The following is a 21,166-nucleotide window of genomic DNA, read 5'->3' on the forward strand; positions in this document are numbered from 1 at the left end:
AGTAAACTTCTTGCTGGGAAAAGAAGTTTTGGTATGCTTTGTCAATACACACTCCTTGTAAATTTTTTTAGTAGGCTTTAAAATCTTAGGAAAATCTCTAATTGAAAATATACTACTAGTCTTCACAATGTTGTCAAAGTTTATATGAAAAACCCTCTTATTCCATAACCAACTATCATCTACCTTTGCATCCAAACATGTCATTTCAGTAGGATTTAGGTGAAATACATTACCTCTAGATCTAGATCCTATTCCAATTACCTTTCCATCTTTGTCTTTAATCATGCATGTCTTCTCTATGAACTATAATTGATAACCTTTATCTACTAATTTTCTAACACTTAGAAGATTGTGTTTCAAACCATCAACAAAATATACATCCTTAGTGTTAATCTTACCATCAAGAGTTATAGATCCAATACCTTTAACATGGCATTATGCATTGTTTCCAACTCTGACAATACCTCCATCATGACTTTTGAAGTCAACAAACTTGTTCATACCACCAATCATATGATGTGAACAACCATTTTTTATTATCCAATCAAATTTGTTTTCAACCTGTGATACCAAATCCATTTTCTCTAGAGTTTCTTCTTTAATAGCTACAAATCCTATTTCATCATCACTAGCACTTACTGATTGTTCATTAGAATAATCTTCTTCATTTGCATACAAACACTCTCTATCTCTTCTATGTTTGAATTTTCCTTTATACTTTTTCTCTCTTTTAGGACACTTACATGCAAAATTACCAAATTCATTACAAGTCCAACATTTAAAGATTTTCTTATCATCTTTTACTCTTCTTATAGAAGGGCTACTCCTTCTATCTTTCTATCCTCATTAGATCTATTACTGCTAGCAAACTCTCCTCTAGAACTTGTGCTCCTCAATAAACTAGGTTGAATATTTAGGGCACTAAAAGTTGTTTGTATTCTAGTCAATTCTCTAGACTATCTAAGCTCATTCTCAATTGCTTCAAGTCTCCCAAGTAATATTTTCTTATTGAAATATTTGGTACAAGAGATCAACAATTGTATCATTTGAACTACTTTCTTAAATGGTGGCATAAACTCTTCAATATCTTCCAGATCACCTCATCAACTTCCTTGTTTCCTCCTTGAGATCTAATACATGTAGTAATTTTTTATATCCTACCTACATATGTTCTTATAGATTCATCTTCCATCATTTTATCATCTTGAAATGCACAAATCCAGCTTTGTAGACTCAATTTCTTAGAATGTTCATCACCTTCAAAACTATTTTCCAAAGCTTTCCAAATCATATGAGAAGTATCAAGTGATTTTACCTAGTTGTACTCCATTTCAAGAAGTGCAGACAATAGTACTTCTCTAGCTCTCATATCACACATGAAAAGTTCTTTATCTTCCTTTGTACAAGTTTCCAAATCTTTTTCAACAATGATTGTCTTTTCTGATTTTGTCAAGATCCAATATCTTGGACCCATACACAATAGATGTGTTTTCATCTTTTCCTTCCATATGTCATAATTTGTTCCATTGAACTTTGAACTATCCTTTCTAAATATATTTTCCATGGATCGTCCAAAGTTGTTAAACTTTATCTTCAAGGACCTGATCTCTGATACTAATTGTTAGAAATAATAGTCCACCAAGATAACTAGGGTTGGGGGGGGGGGGTGTGGGTTGAATTAATTATCCAATGATTCAAACATTTATCAACCTTAAATAATCTTAACCATTCAACCAAAGTAAACAACAACTATAACAAGATGCACATACATAATTACACTAGATATGTTAACTAGGGAAACCCTTGATCAAAGGGAAAACCCTGGTGGGAATGATACCCACAAGATGATGTACTAATATAAATATGCCTTGTTAGTAGATGGACCCTATTAGAAGTCTATTACAACATTTAGTACATATGAGTCCTTTATAGGAGCCTTTGAATCCCTATTAGGAGATTCCAACCCTATTAGGAATTGTAGAAGATAGAATGACCCACTATCCAAATAGCTTCTAGAGAAAGACCACTAAACTCATTGTCAAACTGATCTCTCAACTATTCCTTGCAAAGTAATTTTCTGTATTGTGCTTTAACTTCTTTCTTCTATTCTTTCAACTAGACCAATCACTATTAGACCTTGTAGACCAAGTCATGAACCTTGGATCCAAATATTAAACCTTGGATCTCACAATAAAACCTTGACAACAAAGTTCTTTCCAACTTCACTCTATTATGCTTATCTTTTTATTCTGATCTTCATGTTACTTACAATCATTTGCTTACCTCCATAGATGATAAAAGAAAATATCCTTCCTTTATACCGAATCCATAAAATAATTCTTTGAGTTGGCTATTAAACCTTCTCAATTAATTATTATAGGACCTCATTCAGAACATGTTACACTTAGTGATAACATTAATCTTTCACCTTGTAACTTGAATAACTTTCCATATATGTAACATTATTACAAGTGAGCTTAGCTACATCATCTCCTAAATGTATTCTTCACATCTTTAACTTCGGCTTCTCAGAATAAAAACTCTTCTAAGAGATGTGACAAGTTTACTAGAACATGCTTCTATAAACTCTATCTTAGAATAGTCTTCACTAAAACTTATATAACTTCTTCTAGAATTAATATCTTATGCTTCTGAGGTTAGCTTCATATACTAGAGACTTAGTACTATCTCTCTTTAACATTGCTAGTGAAAGTACTCAATGATCTTTCTACTATTCTTCTATTAAATACTATAGAAAACTACAATGTTGAAATCAATGACAAACACAGTCATGAATGTAACATATCATCATGATAATGATATAATCATGTTTCTAAAATACTCCCCCATAGGAGTATCATCAACATTCATGCTTCCAACATGCCAAGAGACTTTTACGTCAATTTGTTTAGATATATTATAAGCCATGTACACAATGGGCAGTTATGATTAGACCAACCCATTTAGATTACAAATAAAATGATTCATAAAATCATTGGGCTTCCAATGCTAAAAAAATCCAAAACAACCAGAACCCTAGGTTGAGAAGAACTAACCAAGAAGACTCTTTCCGAGTGGGATGGAGGAGGAATGCAACTTAATAGAGTAATAGACATGGAGTTGAAGTTTGGCATACATATAATTACACACAAGATTTATAGCTTTAGATGGTTAAACAATGTGTCATGTGAAGTTGTCGATCTTGCATACAAGGTTGTGAAGGATAACCTATCCTTCAACCTTGTTGAGTTTCTATTGAACCAATTCAACAAAAACATTGACAGTATTAGAGGATCAAAGAATAACCCATGTAAGTTCATATCTCTTTTTACATGTTTATCCTTCTTTTTTTAGAGATTCTTTGCTTCCAAAGGTATAGTTGTATGGAGAAAGGATGTTCATGTTTTACATCAAATCAATGAATATATAGTAGAAATTGGTGAAAATTTTGATAGTGTCATGGATTGCTATTTTGAATCATTCAAAGAGAATATGGATAATAGATTTAGGATCCCTAAGAAGCTTGTAGAAGATTACAAGGATGATATCTATTTCATGGTGGATTGTCAAAAAGTATACATTTAGGTAGTCAGACCTAGAGTGGCATGGGTTAAGCCTCTAAAGTATTAGGTTAACATTGATGACACTAAGGATATCATAGAGGCTCTACTGAATGAGCCTGTGGATCCTAAAGCCACATATTTTGGAACATATGATGAGGAAAAGGAAAGAATTGAACTTGAGATCAAGCTACCTTAAGAAGTGAATAAAGTAACAAAAAGAGTAGAGAAGCTACTAAAAATCACTAAGCAAGAAAGTTCTTCTCTAATGCTTACCAAGGGAAAAGGTGATGATATAGAAGATAATGATGAAGAGGATGAAGAAGAAGAAGCCAAATCTAAGGAAGAAGAGCCTCTAGGAAAGAAAGGTAAGTTTATTATAACCAGACCTACTAAGTCATCCTCTACTGTATTCAAAAGAATGGCATCCAAGTCCAAGAAGAAATTTAAGTTATGTGAAGATGAAGCTAAGCAGATTATTTTTAAGAGATTTGCACCTACACGTCAAGAAAGATTGAAGAAGATGGAAGAAGAATTGGCATGGCATGTTTCAAATTTCTCAAGTATGAGACAAGGAATGAGGAAGAGAAAAGGTAGATAGAAGATACACTCGTGACCAAACTAGGTAAATGGAAGTACTCACCAGATGAGCTTGCACAACAAATACTTGATGAACTTATGTAGGAAATAAATCCTAGATGAGAAAATGCAAAGAAGACTACCAATGACATCTATGTATAGACCTTGAAAAAACTCATGTTGAATCTTAGTAAGAAGGAGGTAAAGGAATCCTTGAAGAAAAATGAGAAGAAGTTCACTCTCAAGTTAAACACTTGTATGATATTGCTTAAGAACACTGAATATGTGGTGAAGGCAGTCACAACTACATTGAAGAATATCTATCAGTTGCATCAACCAATGAATTTTTTATTCATGTTGATGACAAGGATGACGAAGATGTAGAAATAAAAGATGATGAGCTAGATGATGTCAATCTGGATGATGAGGCGGAAGAACAAGAAGCTACTAGAGGAAGCCTTCCAAAGACATAAGGGATTGAGGAAAATGATGTAGAGAAAATTATAGTAGCATTCATGGCCTCATTTCCTCACTCTTCAAGCATGGCATTAGTGCAATCTAGCTCAAAGATAGCTTCTACTGAGTTGGTTGTGGAAACCATTCCTATACCAATCACCCAACCAAATTTTGAATATGTTCAACTAAATGTTCCATTAACTGAAGTGCCCAACACTTTATCTATTGAGTAGAGAGGTCCTCCATCATCAAGCTTGATCAAGCAACAATAAGGTATTCCTATTGTTTGTATCATTTCAACATTTTTTGCTAGTCCATCAATTTCTACAATTTTTTCTATTCCAAATATATCCATAACTAGTACAATGACAGTTGAGAACTAGTCTCAACTAAGTACTAGTTCAGGAGCACCAAGGCTAAGCACAATGGCCTATGAGGAAAATAGGGTCACTAAATAGATCCTAGGGGAGTAAAGGACAAAAATTACCTTGAGAGGTCATTGGAATTGTAATAAGACCATGGTCATTTTTTGAATATGTTTTTGGTCACTTTGTAAAAAGATCAATATTGTAAGCCTTAATGGTATTTAGGGGGTTAGTATAGGTCTAAATATGAGGATTGAATTCCTAAGAGGATATTTAGAAGGAATTTAAATAATAATAAATGCAAATATAGCATGTATGGGTTGTGTTGACAAGGGCAGTCGGCAACTTGACAACTTTTATAAACTTGCAACTTGTAAACAAATAGTTTTAGATTGTTGTAGGGAGTTGGGAGTTGGTTATTTGGGTTGTTATCAGCTTGTGGGAGTGTAGAGGGTCCATTTAATAAGGATCCATGTGAGTATGAACGTATGAAGATTGGAAGGGAGTTTGAGAGATTGTATATTTTGAGGAAAGAAATGTAAAACAAAGTTTTGAATCAATGAAATTAAACTCTCTACAAAGTGATTATTTGCTGCGGCCATAAGGAATAGTCATCCTTCTTGGCATAGTTAAAATCGTTTTTCAATACAAATTTGATTGTAAATGGAGTAAAATGTTATTAGTTTAAGTTTTTTATCATTTTTGTACAAGTCTATGTGTTTTTATAAAGTTTTGAATCAAGGGAAGTCAAGTTTGTATTGGCTGTTCTAGATTAACTTTGTGTACAATCAGCAAGTTATTTTGAGGATTATATGATGCCCTAGGCTCTCCCACTATCTATTATAGATGTTACTTGTGGGAGAGAGCTAATAAAATGTATTATATGTTATATTAGTTGTTTTTATGAAGGGAAGGTTATATTGAGAAGAAGATGATTATTGATTGACCAAGTGTGGATGAAGGACTATCTCAGAATAAAATAGTCCTAGTACAAGGCCATATCTCCCTAATGAACCATTGGATCGGGCCAAATTTGAAATATGTTGGAGAGGGCCAAGTTGCACCAAATATGACTAGAGCAATCAAATAAATTTGATCAAGGTAAAAAGTGATCATGAATATCTAAGTTTAGGTCTATGTAAGGGATAGTGATAGGGTAGTTTGTGATGAATTTCCCTTATGAATGTGTTGGGTAAGTTTTGTGAAGGGATTAGATATTGTGTGGGAATAAGATGAAAATACTGATTGGATGGAGGGACATTGAGATGATTACAATGATTTGGAGCCTATGGTGGCACAAGACATTGTATGTGCACTCTTATAGAAGAGTTGATGGGATCAATGAGAAGGATCCTAATGAAGATGCTTGATGGTTGTTGTAGAAACACTTGGAAAGTCCCTCATAGTATTGATGGTTGCAAGTCCATTTAGGGTTGTTCCACCAATTACTAAAGTTCTAGACAAGGGAAAGAATATTTTTTTCTACCATTATTAAGGAAAAGAAAAAAGAAGTAGAAGGTATTGATCTAGATGAGGATATAGTTATTCCAAATTGGGATATATATTGCATAAAATTGTAACCAAGATTATGTAAACCTCAAACTATGAACATAACAATGGAAAGTATGTTTGGTATGCTCTTAGGAACACAACAATGGATGAATCTCTTGGATGTGTGAATGCAAATGGAATATGTACCTAGACTAGATGATATGAGAAATCAATATGATAGAATGATGATGCAATGATAAGAAATTCTAATGGTACCTAGTGAATGACAATGACTTCTAATGGCTCCTAACCCAGCCAGGCTTCCTCTGCTTCTTCTTGCTTCTTGGGAAAGCTTGAGACAATACATCTATTTAAAGTGGATGGAGGAAGCATCTAGAATGTGTTTGGAAACCACTAGGAGATAAGGATAAGGATTGACAACTAAGCACCTTATCTCACATTCTAGATAGATGGATAAGACTGATGAGATGGCATGTGTGTGTAGAAGATTCCTATGGTGTAGACAAGATATATGGACCCGTGTGATGAAAACTCATATGAATGCACATACTTCTAGGTGGTTTGAATAAAGATTAAATTAAATGAAATTTAATTTAATCAAGGTCTAGAAGAATTAATAGGAATATGGAGGATTTTAAATAAATAAAATTTATTAAAAAAGGAATATGTGGAGAATCATGTGTTAATTTAAATTAACACATTAGAGCTAGGAGTATTTAAATTAAATTTAAATACTTAGGCAAAAATGAACCTATTTAATTAAAATAATTTAATTAAATAAGTAGAGGAATGTGACTAGTACTAATTAGATTAATAAAATCATTCAGGATAATTTTTAGTGTCTACATTTTTCCCCTCTTTGATGTGATGTCGGCACGGCATCATATCAAAGAAAATACAGGTTGCCCTTGAGAAGATAGTAGAGGACTGGTGACAATGACAAAGGAGAAAGGTGATGGAAAATGATAATCTAAATGCAACTTAAGTACATGAATGCAAGAGGTTCAATTGTGTTCATATGGAGAGCAAACCTTATTTTAATATTGCAAGAGGAGTTATGCACCAAATGCTATAGAAGCATAGATGACAAGATTCCTTTGCATGTATTAGACTCTTAACACAATGGATGTAGGTTTCAGAGTCATGGGGGAACAAATGACATATACGCACTGGAGAGGTCTGGGCACACCCAAAGTCTTTTTAAGGAGCTTGGTGGAAAGTGTGCTAACCCGTTGCCCCCAGTGAGCAATGCATTAACATAACTTGAAACTCACATAGATGTGCTAAATAATCATGAAAATAGATCATATTGCAAAATAACATGTGTAATCAGGATAAGCCGTTCAAATGATACCAGGATATGGAAGATTGAGGCACACTGGGGAAGGCTATCACTGACACACAAAGATAAAATTAACAAAAAGACATTATGACTAAGTAGTCATTCAATTCACCATGCTTGCCATGAACCTGATAAATTTGTTAAATTTGTTAAGCCTGTGTAGGAAGGATTCATCCTGTAAGGCAAAAACTGATTGATTGATTGAATTGAAATGAGATATTTGTGATTGGTTGCTGGCAATGATAGTAAAAGGAATGATGTTCTCAAATCATGAAGTCTAAATTTAAATTTATGTAAGCTTGTTTGCAATCACTATTTGATGAGGTTGGTTTTATAGATGGAAGCTCGGTATAATGAGAATATGGATAAGATAAGATAATGGATGAAGAATGAAGTGATTGGAAGAAGAGAATATGATGAGATTAGAGGATAAATGAATTGATTGAATAGATTGGGAGACTTGGATTAAATTTGATATGAATGAATAAATAAAATGGAGAGAAATGAATTGATTGAATGAATTTGAACTAGAATGGATTGAAACCAATGACAAGGGAGAGCCACGGTATTTGTAAATGGATAGGAAGGTTGGGTAGATATATGAATGGAGGAATAATATGGATGACCAACGGATATAGTGTCAGATAATGGAGAACTAAGAACCATATTTCAAAGGAGCGACCAACAATGCCCCATTCCAAGGATATGAAAATGGAAGGAAATAATGGTGGGGAAGGATTGCATGAAAATGGACAGATGGTGTGAAAACTCGCATATGGAGGGAGAAAAGGCATGTGCTCTTCTTAAGCATGTATGAGCATTTTTGTTGTTGTGCCTCTAGTATTGATTATGAGCATGGGTATGAAAGTGGAATAAAGAAAGGCATGAAAAAGGGATAATGATACGAAGGATATGGAGGAGGGATAATTATATGAAGGATATGGATGGAAAAGGGATAATGATATGAAGGATATGAAGGAAATGTGTGATAAGAAGTGGATGAAATGAAAGGGATAACCAAGATCAAGGGTATATGGAAGAAGGATAGATGTGCATAGTATTATGGATGGAAAAGATATGAATGAACATGAAAAGGGGATGGGAATATGTATGCATATGGATGGAAAATGGATGCATGAACATGAACATGACAAGGACTATAGGATAAGGATGTCAAGATCAAATATATGTAAGAATTATGGGAATATGTAGGAAAGGATATGGAAGGTACTTATGGATGGATGAGGGGAAAGAGAAAGTCACGATCGAATATGGGAAAAGTATAAAAACATATGGATAATGCGGAAGGGATATAGAAAGTGTAAGTCAAGATCAAAGATGGGAATGACAATGGACGATAGATGGAATATAGAAGATAGGTAAGGAAGAACAATATGAATGGAACTTGCCCCTAGTGTAAAGTGAAAGTGGAAAAAGGGAAGCTAATGGATAGGTAAGTGAGAGTGGAAGACAATGAATACATAGTAGGAAAATGAAGGGAGGACTCAAGCATCTAGGTATATGGATGTATCCCTTGATATTTATGCTTCTTTAATTTGTTTATATTTATTTTTATTTTCAAGGAATTGTTGGTATTTTCTCGTAGATGTTGATAGGGTAAGGAAAAGAATGCTAAAGTGAATTGGGGAATAGAAGACAATGACCTATGAAAAATTTTGGATTAAGGAAGTTGAGTAGCTAGGAGGAAGACATGGTTGATGGATACTAGGTTGGAAGACTTGTGAAGGAAGTGGAAAGATCTTCATTGGAACACACCTTGAAGGGTGGTGGAAAGGAGTAAATTGTGAAGGATGTGTAGGAGAAAGTTGGAATTTTGGGATATAGGGACCCAAAATGGATGAAGGAGATGATAGAGTTGGGATGGCGGATTTGGGTGTATAAGGACCCAAAATGGATTTGGAAAATGGAGGTTGGGAGAATTTATGAAGGAGGGAGGCTTTTGGATTAGCAGAATTGAATGTCCTTTGGAATCTTTCTTTGAGATTCATTGCTACATTAAGTAGCTTTGGTATCCACATAACTTTTCCACTTTTGATTTTTAGCCTTTGTGGTTTTTTAATTGCCTTTTGGATCAGATTTTTCTTTTCTTGGACATGTCACTTAGATGGGACATGTTCATCCTTACACTTTTGTGGATTTTCAACTTTTTTTTCTTTTTCTTTGGCATCCAATTTGCTTCCATTGGCCATGGTATGGGTGCATGAAGGTAAATAAGATGGAGAACGTATGGAAGGTGAATGTTGGAAGGAATTCAAGGACGTGTGCCTTTGTTGATCTTTATGAGGGGATAAATTGGAAAATGTGGATAAGGTAGAAGGATGTATATAAGGACCCAATATGGAAGGAAGGGAAGAAAGGTTTGACGATGGAACATAAGGACCTAGAATGGATGGACTATAAGATCCTAGAATGGATGGACTATAAGGACCTAAAATGGACTTGGAAGATGAAGGAGGAGAAGTTTTAGGTGTAGAAGGAAGAGTTTTGGAATTGGAAAAAGTGGAAGGTGTACCAACATCTTGAGGAATTGTTTTTTTAAGGGGATACTTAGTATTCTCAACGCAAGATGCGAGTCTAGGTGTATGGGGTTCATGAGGAGATTGGATAGGTGTAATAGGATCATGTGAAGGCGTAGGGTTATGAGAGGGGGGTCATGAGGAATAATAGGATCATGAGATGGAGAGGGATCATGAAATATGGATGAAGGGGTGCATTGATCTTGACTTGGAAGATGATCATTGAGTGGAACAAGTGGATTGTGAGATGGAATAGGTTCATGAGATGGAATGGAGGGAGTGGAACTATGAGATGGAGTACTTTGATCTTGACATGAAAGAATATCATATAGCTCAAGGAGTGGATCATTAAATGGACTAGAATCATATGAGGACGTGGAAGGAATGGAATCATGTGGTGAAAGAAGATCATATAGCATGGTAAGTGGATCATCATATGTGGGCATGGAGGAAATGGAATCATGAGATGGAGTAATTTGATCTTGACATGGAGGACTATTAGTGAATGGAGTGGAAGAAACTTTTTCATGAAGGGGAATATCTATGGATGCTAATGCTGGAGATGGAATGGAATCAGTAATGTGCATGGTAGGTGTAATGTCTTGATCTTGATTAGGAGGGGAATCAGAAGATGGACTAGGAGGGATGGATGAATGTTGAGGGATAGTGGAATGATGGGATGGAGAAGTGCTTAGATCCAGAGGAGAAACATTATGCTTTGAAGGAAGGTCTTGAGATGGAACTGGAGGTGTGGCTTTAGGTGATTGGCTCACATTATGCTGAATTTTCAATCTAGCCAAAAGTGATGTGAAATACCCTTAACGAGGTAGGGATGACATTGTTGGAGGCTTAGGAGATGATGTTGTTGGAGTATTAGGGGATGATGTAGTTGGAGGACTAGAGGATAGTGTTATTATGGGCTTAGGATTTTGTGGAGGTGGAATTATGGATAAAGGATTTGGATTAGGTTCATAGTAAGGAGGATTACATGGAGGATTAGGGTTGGATGGAACATGAGAACTAATGCCTTTGAAATATGAGAGATAATTCTTCATTTCCTCCATTTTCTTGACAAGGGTATTTATGTCTGAGGCATTGTGTGGGCCATGAGTGGAATTGTATGGAGGGATATGAGAGCTAGAAAATGAAGGACACATAGCAAAGAAAATGACCTTTTCCTGCGGACTTATTTTGTCCAAGAGTGTGTTCTTTAGTTCCTCAATTTCTATGGCGAGGTCATTTATGCCGGAGGAATTATATTGGCTATGGATGGAATTGTCTACAGATGAAGGATAAGGAGATATATTTCCCTTGTCAAAGGTAGGAGAATGATGAACATGAGATAGATTGGAATTGAAATGTTGAGAAGGAATTTGATATGGAGGAGGTACGAGACCATGTTGTCGTGCAATATTGTCAATCATTGGAAGAAGCAAATTTGAATCCATGGATGCTAGATGAAAAGTGATGAAAAGATTTGAAGAGGGAAATATGAACTTGGAATTAGGAGCTTTGTGCTGATTGGACTTTGATTTGATTTGATTTGAAATTGATTGTACTTGATATGATTCGATTTGATTGAATTAGAATTGATTTGATATTGATTTGGTTTGGATTTGGATTGGATGAGGGTTTGATTTGATTTGATAAGAACCCTATGATAGTGCAAACAAAGTGAATGTTTGATTTGAATGAAAGTCCAATGATAAGGCAATGATCCTATGTCCGAAGTAGAATATGTGATGTCAAATTGAAATAGTAGAAGACGTGAATGAAGTTTTTGAAAGATTGATTATGACTTGGATGACTGAATTTGACAAGGAATTGGATTAGAAGAATGCTGATTTGAAAGATCGAATTAAGAATGCATGATGAGCTTGACTAGGGAAATTTAATATGAATAATGATGAATCATGACTAGGATGAAGATTAGGAATGTGATTGAATGACAAGGAAATGATTTGGATAAATAAAGAGGATGAAGAAGATATGTAAGAGGGAACGATGTCTTGGATGGAATGAATATGTGACGTGAAATGATTTGGAATGATGATTAAGAAGAGGTGTTTTTTTGTGTTTTTGAAATGTTTTTTTATTTTTTATTTTTTTGGATTTTTGAACTTTTATGATTTTTTTTTTGAATTTTGAGGTTTAAAATGCAAAAGCAAACAATGAAATATGTACAATACAAATGTGCTTCAAACACGCCAAACACACCAACAATCCTATAAGGTTTGACTAGGCTGTACAAGGCTCAACTAGGGGGCGTCCTCGATATACGCAAGGTATGTGAGGGCCAAATTTATAGATGAAGGGAAATACTGCCACACAGTCGGGGGGAGATAGTAACCCAATCTCCTCCTTCACTTCCCAAAGGTATAAATTTCTTTGGGGCTTAGCCAAGAGTGAAAATATTTACACTTCCAAGAGAGGTGTCTTTCAATTCACCTCCCGATTTTTATACCCCACCAGAACGCTGGAGTTGAGGTCGTCCCAAGGGGTAATGAAATCCCCAAGCAAGCCTCCTAATAAAATGAAAAAAAAATCCACTTATTTCTTGTGCACCCAAGGTCGCCCAAAGGTGCGAGGGGAGAGAATACGTAAGTGGACTTGGGGTTTAAAAGACACACGTTCATTACCAAAGAAATTTTAAGTTTTCTAATCTAATTGAAGACACACGTGATTAAAATGTACAATGTTCGTCCAATGTTGCAAAAATCAGGCACACGAAAAGCAAATTATTTTTTTTAGTTTTTTGAATGTTTTGGCTAAAAGGAAAATAAAAATAAAGATCTAAATGCCTTTATGCACAAAATAAATTTGATTCTAAATAAAAGGCCTATTTGAAGGAAATAAAAAAATAATTTTTTTAAAATTTTTTTTTTGGATTTTTTAATTTTTTAAAGATCTACCTGCTACTATAACTAGATTATAAAGTGTGATTAATTTCAATGTCCTGAAGGATTCAGAGGTGACTGTTAGGGAAGGATTCTTTGAGTGCTGATCAATTGATAAATATCTAGATCAAATTATGCTAATTCCTGGATTGACCTTATCCAGTTCTAGGCGATTTATATCCAAATTGCAGGAGTTGAGAGGAGAAAAAAAAATGGGGGTTGTAAACAAATTGCCGCCTATGGATCCTGAGAAGAGTAGGAAGACATTAGTACTAGACTTAATTGGAACCCTGGTTCATATAAGCCAAAATACACTTCCAAACTCGCTTAAAGTTGAGTATAAATTTGATGGCGGGGAGAAGAAACGTAGTTTTTATTTTACAAAAAGGCCTGGTTTGGATGAGTTCTTACAGGACCTCTGCAATATTTATGAAATGGTGATTCTCACTGAAAATGGGAAGAACTTCACAGATGCAACTCTCAAACAACTGGACCCCAATGAAGTTGTGATTCCCATGACCCACCGCTTATATACAGATTCTTGTGTATTGAAGGATCCTATTTCAGCATTTATGAAAGATCTTAATTTTCTTGAGAGGGATTTGAGCAAGGTCATATTGATTGATGAAAAGCTTTATTATACTTACCAGTGTGAAAATGGATTTCCTGTGAGTGTGTTTAAGGGGGATGTTGATGGAGGAGCTTTTGTCAGCGCTGCTACCGGTGCTACAGCAAGGGTCTTGCGAGAGGTGATTTGGATGGAGCAGCTGTTGGAATAGTGACGGAGAATTAGAGTTCAATTTCGAAGAGGGAGCCTAAGAAACGACTACCACATCCAAGAAAAGCAGCAAGCAGAATGAGCGATGTGATGGCCGTAATGAACGGGAGACTGTCGGTGGCGGTGGGCGACCGTAAGCAGAGGAAAAAAGCGGGGGCGACACCAATAGGCTGCGGCCGAAGGAGAAAAACAACGCCACGGGGAAGAAGAATAGTGTTGTAACCTGCTGGAAGAAATGTAACCCGCGGAGACGGCGACTGGAGTTAACGCCCAGGGGTAGAGCGGCATGATCGAAAGTGAGGCCGCAGTGGCGGCGATGTGCAGCGGAGAGCGTAGGGTGCGGGTGGAGCCACTGGCGGAGGCGAGGTGGCCGGGAAGAAGCCGCTGGCGGAGGCGACGGCGCCAGGAAGAAGGGGAGCCTCTAGAGAGGTGGCTCGAGCAATTGGAAATTCAAAATTTTTTTATTTTTTATTTTTAAATTTTTTTTAAATTTTTTATTTTATTTATGTTTTTAATAAACACACCCTCCTTATATATATATATTTTAATTGTTTTCTCCCCTCCCCATTAATATGCATTTAAAAAATAAATAAATAAATTCTCAAAAGAAAATAACCCCCTATTATATGCACAAAATAAAAGAAAATAACTTTTTTTTTTTTTTTTTTAATAACCTAAATGGCATAAAGAAAAATGAAGAAAACCTACCCCAAACCCCTATACTTTATTTATTTATTTATTTTTTCAACAAAGAAGAACAAAATATAGGGTACTCACCTCATGCGCTCCAAAGATGGTGACGGACCTCGTGGCTTGATTAGACGCTCCTTACGCAAGTTAATCTCCAACTGCCAACCTCCAACCTTAGCTTGAACAAATTTGAACCTGTGAAGTGGGTCCCACCGGGCGTGCCAAAATGTATTGCATAAAATTGTAACCAAGATTATGCAAACCTCAAACTATGAACATAACAATGGAAAGTATGTTTGGTATGCTCTTAGGAACACAACAATGGATGAATCTCTTGGATGTGTGAATGCAAATGGAATATGTACCTAGACTAGATGATATGAGAAATCAATATGATAGAATGATGATGCAATGATAAGAAATTCTAATGGTACCTAATGAATGACAATGACTTCTAATGACTCCTAACCCAGCTGGGCTTCCTCTGCTTCTTCTTGCTTCTTGGAAAAGCTTGAGACAAGACATCTATTTAAAGTGGAAGGAGGAAGCATCTAGAATGTGTTTAGAAACCACTAGGAGATAATGATAAGGATTGACAACTAAGCACCTTATCTCACATTCTAGATAGATGGATAAGACTGATGAGATGGCATGTGTGTGTTGAAGATTCCTATGGTGTATACAACATGTGCTTAAAAGATATATGGACCCATGTGACAACAACTCATATGAATGCACATACTTCTAGGCGATTTGAATAAAGATTAAATTAAATGAAATTTAATTTAATCAAGGTCTAGAAGAATTAATGGGAATATGGAGGATTTTAAATAAATAAAATTTATTAAAAAAGGAATATGTGGAGAATCATGTGTTAATTTAAATTAACACATTAGAGCTAGGAGTATTTAAATTAAATTTAAATACTTAGGCAAAAATGAACCTATTTAATTAAAATAATTTAATTAAATAAGTAGAGGAATGTGACTAGTACTAATTAGATTAATAAAATCATTCAGGACAATTTTTAGTGTCTACAGTATTGATCTAGATGAGGATATAGTTATTCCAAATTGGGATATATCTACCCTCACCCTTGATCAAATGGATAGCATGGGTAAACTACTGAAGAAGAGATCTAAGAAGCAAAAACTCAAAGAATAAAAGAAGAAAGAAAATCAAGTTTGTGAAGACATAAAGAGTATATTTATTGATGCTCTAATTATTGAGGTTGATGGTAAACAACCCATTTTGGACCAATTAGTAGAAATTGTCCAAAAATATAATGAAGACTTGAATGGATAGGATAAATTGTTACAAAGAGCTGAAAGAAAATTTGAGAACATAGTGTTGGAACAAGTTGCATAGAGAATTACAATAGATCAAGTAGATTTAGCTACTATTCTTGGTTCACTAGAAACCTTTGTTAATAATGTTATTTTATTTTTTTTAAATTTAAGTAAAATATTTATCTTTACAAAGGAGATCAAGGAGAAATTGTCCAAGATAGATGAAAACATGAAAGCAAGTGCACACCAGTTGTCACTTGACCCAAGTCATAGTTTTGCACTTTATTCAAAGATTAGATATCTAAAAAATACACAGGAAGAATTATTGAAGGAAGAAGCCAAGATTAGAGCCACACTTATAGAAATCCAAGGCATGATTCTTCCAAACATGGATGCATTACAAAAACACATTGCACATGCAAAGACACTCATCCATGATAAAAACTTCTCCATAGCTAATCACATGATGGAATTATCAATACAAGTTTAGATTGCATTGCATGCAAGTAAGGTATTATAGGAGAATTGTGATAAGATAATGGTACTTGTTTTAAAGGTACATTTTGAATTCTTGTCACATTTTGGTATTAACATATAGATATTATACACTCCATTTAACATGGAGAAATAAATATATTTTATATAGAGGAGGAGAAGTATACTATACTCCATTTGTATGTATATAGGAGAGATACATGTATGGGGGAGTAGTATAGTAGTATGGATAAGCAGAAAATATCTTTATGAAAGGAATTTTGAAAATTTTGAAAAACATAGTATATTATTGAGCCAGAGAAGATGGAAGTCAAAATCGAGTTGAAGATGCTAAATAATGGTAAAAGAAGTTTTGACTTATAGTTTTGAATGATCATATTTTTGTTTTGATAAGTATTTTTGTCACTAATGCCAAAGGGGGAGATTATTGATATAAAGATCAATTTGTCCATTAGTGACTCAACACTTAGTCAAATGGTTACATTGCTACCAAGCTCTATAGTTTCTACCAAGCTTATCCCTTAGTTTACAATGTTAGCCAAGTGATTTAGTTAATTCTAAGCTAAGTAGTCATAATACAGTGTCTACTGAGCACCTAAGTTAGTTTTCAATGTTTATTGAGCTTCATAAACAAAGTTTAGTGCAAACCAAGCATAGCAGAGGATACTAAGCTATTTAGTGGAAATGAAGAAGATTGTAGTGTTAACCAAGTCCAATAGTATCTACCAATCTCATAGGGTTAATGAAGTGGATCTAGTGTTGACCGAGTCATGCAGTGTTAACTGAGTGATTATATTGCTACAGAGTTTCTTAGTGTTCACCGAGTCACACAGTGTTGACAAAGTTCAAGCTACTTAGAAGTGATTAGTATGGACTAAGCTTTAGGATCAACTAAGTGCCAAAGATTGCTAAGAACTAATAGTGTTTTCCATGTATCAAAACATCACCAAGTTTTTCTTTAGAACTTGAGTTATAGCAGTTGAGTTGACTTTGTTAGTTATGATGAAATTGGTATTGTAGCTGACTCCAATCAGTTATGATTTGGATTGGTGTATATGTAATGCATTATATCACATCCAAGTAAGTATGTGAAGAGTATATGATGAGTAGGGGTGTGAATTAAAGAAGGCTACAAGTAGTATAAGGGACAATAGAGATTTATCTATCATAGTTAGGTGATCATTACAATACAAAGAATTTCAACCAACAAATTAGAGTTGTAGATCATAGATCAACCACTAGTTCATCCTATTAGGTGCATTAATCAAATCCTTTAACAAGGTAGAGTTAACAATCTTTGGTAAAACTCTTAACTGAGTGCATACTTCATTGTATGTTTTTAAATCCTTTAACAAGGTGGACCTCATAGTCCTTATTGCTCCTAATAGGGTATGTTGGTCTAAATTTTTGCATAATAAATTTCCATTGTCCAAGTAAAAATTTTTCAGATTGAGATCCATTAATGGTGAATAGGTTTTCTAGCTAAGTCATATTTTGTTAGCCTTTGAAATTTTTTTGTTAAAACCCTATATCCTATTCCTTTTAATTTTTCCTGGCGCAAAATTTTTTAAAATACGAGGATAAGTGAATATTCTTTTCCCGCCCATGTTGAGTTAGTTTTACCCCACCATCAGATCCTTTTGAATCTATGACCATTGTTAACTCACTATGAGAAAATGCTCAAAAGATAAGTATAGCGAGTCAACGAGTCGATGACACATGTTTGTGATACTGAAAACAGAAATTAGGCACTGAGAATTGTGTTAACATGGGGTAAATTTTTGCACGTGCTGTGTTTCAAGCATGTCAATTTCAAGAATAAATGCACGTGAAGAAAACTATGAATGGTGTCATCGGCATCCAAGTTTTTTTGGCATTTGCTAAGTCACTATTAGAAAAATCCATGCGACTCGCCAGTGGCGATATAGTGAATGCCTAGATTTTGGCAAAAGGGTAGTGTTCTCTAAAAAAAAAAGTGGATATGACCGCAAAAGTTCACACACAGCATTATAAATGTGCATGGCCACCTCCTCTGACACTAGCATTAATTGAAAGGGTTTTCAATGAATATGTTTTTTTTTTTCTATCGCCAAAATTTAGAATCCATCAAAGGTCATTATATCACTAGCTAGAATGGAACACCACTTTCCTGATAGCAACATAGTGAGGGCCCGATCAATTGCAAAACAAGGCATTTCTATTATAACTAAAAAAAATTTTGAGGATCCCTAAGAAAATCTTGTGCAGATTTTGCTTTTACTTCTATGCAAGTGGAGCTTTATTTCTCGGTGTCTGTCTATCGAGAGGTTGCTAGCTAGATATTTAGTGTTTTTTTTGGTAGTAATGTGCCAACCCGCCTGAAAGTCACAAATGCGGCAAGGCCAAGAACATGTGATATCATTAATAGATAAAAAGGAGTACACATGTGTGCCAATGTGTTTAGCCATCTCAGTGATAGAATTATATGGACCCACTCCCCATGTACAAAGCACACAAAGAATTATGATCGTTAGATCAAACCAGGATCAAAGGCCATTGTTAATTCGCTATGGAAAATTGTTTGAAAGTTAGGCGAGTTAGCAAATGATGGCTCACCACTGTTGCAGTAAGTTGATGTCCACAAGATCAAGTATGGATTGACGGTGCTCGTTAACTCGCTATGAAGAGATGTGCAAAAGTTAAGTATAGTGAGTTAACAAGCGAGGAACCCACCATTGTGTTCTTAAAAGTCACTTCAAGTATTTTCCATATGATCAAAGCAAGATCAGTGGTTAATGTTAGCTCACTATGGAAAGGTGCTCAAAAGATAAGTATAACAAGTTAACGAGTCGATGACATGTGTCCTTGTCATTTGTGGGCCTAGTTTAAAATGTTAGCTTTGAAAGAAAGATATAGATGGAGGTAGTTTATTGGTTTGATTGCCAACATGCTAAAAGCAATATTAAGTCAGCCTACTTTTCATTCCTTAATCATATGATTTCAAAGGATCGACAATGCAGGTTTAAATGTTGAAGGTGGTGGCACTCTACACATTCATAAGATGTGAAAAGTTTTGCATGTGAAGTTAATAACAGAGTATAACAGGCAAGATTTTCCCATTTTCACCTTGCACGAATAAAGATTTTGAAATCTTTTCTAAACAAAGATAATTACTGCAAGGATTGAGATAAATCTGGCATGAGTGTGAAGCAATTGGTTCAAAGATAAATTGCAGAGTTACGAAGAGCAAAAAACTCCAAGTAAGTTCTCATGCCATAGTTTCCAAATAAAATTCAGTCTTGTATGGTTTAATCAAAGGATGGTTCCAAAGAGTTCATTAGATCTTGGGTTAGGGATTGTAATATCCCGCATACTAGTTCAAACCGGTTTACAAAAAGGAAGTGTTTTGTCCCGTGTAGAAGTATATGGATTTTTGATAGAGGAAAGCTAGTAATCCTGAGTGTTTTCTTAAAGTTTCATCTCTTTAAAACTATGGTACGATGTCGTAGTCAAGTAACCAAGGTTTTGAGAAGGATAATGAATGAACCTGGTAAGATAACAACCCTCTTAGTGGTAACACCATCCTTTAAACAAATTTTCAAGATATCATAGCCTGATGCCAGGGTAACAAAAATGTGTGGGATCCTGTGCATAGTTTTTAAGGAAGGTGAAGAGGATTTCATACTCATGGGTATGGTCATTCTCACTTTTTGCTAGCATGCACCTTTTTTGTGTCAATGGATGGAAAATTTTGGTCAAAAGGTGGTTAAGAAAGAAGACATGGCTGGGAATCAAAAGTTACCCATTTTGTTATATTTGATAGCCACATTGTCTCCCTTCTCAAGGGTTGCACACTAAGTAATTTTTCCATTATTTTTGAAGCCTGGCATGATCAGTGAAGAGTGGGAAGTAAAGATGAATTTCACAAAGTAGTTATCTTGAAAAAACCCATGAGTCAAGGATAGAATGCAATCATTAGAATAGATTTTGTCAGGGACAAGCTTAGCAGTTACATATATGATAGAATCATCGTTGGAGCAAAATCAATGAAAGGAGGTGATAGACAGAAGCCTGCAAGAGAATGTGTGATTGGCATAACTTCCTGTTAGTCATTTTCTTTTTGACAGATATATGTGTTTTCCTCTTGTAAGGACATCTATTAGTCACATTTTCCCTTTGCTTGTTGCAACTCACACCTATATAAGTGAGTTTTCAAGGCAATGTCAGGGTCCGAATTCTATTTTTCTAAGTGATATGCTTACTCTATTTTTGGTCCATTGTATTGAATAAAAATTGGTGGTGTATTTTCTCTATCAGATCTTGAGAATACATGAATATAGAATGATATGTGTTTCTTCTTGAAGATCATTCTAAGTTTACTGTAAATTTTATACAATTTTCAAGGAAAATGAATACAAATTATGAACTATCCCCATATCTTTTCTTTCTAAACTTTGTCTCCTTTTGATTATTTGGTTATCTTGATGTTGTATAGGTAAAGGCTTGTGCAATTGAATGCAATCCAATTAGGTTGTATATCTATTTATCACTACTGTTAATTCAATGGATTAAGTAAAAGCTCTGATGAATATGATAAGATTGCTATAGTAGGGGAAATGATTTTGAATGATGAGTTCTGATAAGAATTGCTAATGAAATTTGTTGTAAGGCAACAAATTAGGTCTAG

At 34.8% G+C, this 21,166-nt stretch overlaps 1 protein-coding gene across 1 annotated transcript in view; it reads left to right on the forward strand.

Moving 5' to 3' along the window:
* The window catches only part of LOC149565041 (uncharacterized), a 54,421-nt gene extending 40,394 nt beyond the window's left edge, over nt 1–14,027 (forward strand). Inside the window, exon 2 of the mRNA XM_089816267.1 lies at nt 13,412–14,027. Within this exon, the coding sequence (XP_089672393.1) occupies nt 13,412–14,027 (616 nt within the window). The remainder of the gene's footprint in view (nt 1–13,411) is intronic.
* The last annotated feature ends 7,139 nt before the right edge of the window (nt 14,028–21,166 follow it).

Source organism: Cupressus sempervirens, chromosome 3 (genome assembly GCF_028749045.1).
Source record: "Cupressus sempervirens isolate cs-2001-9-10 chromosome 3, ASM2874904v1, whole genome shotgun sequence".
In the NCBI taxonomy this organism is placed as follows: Eukaryota; Viridiplantae; Streptophyta; class Pinopsida; order Cupressales; family Cupressaceae; genus Cupressus; species Cupressus sempervirens.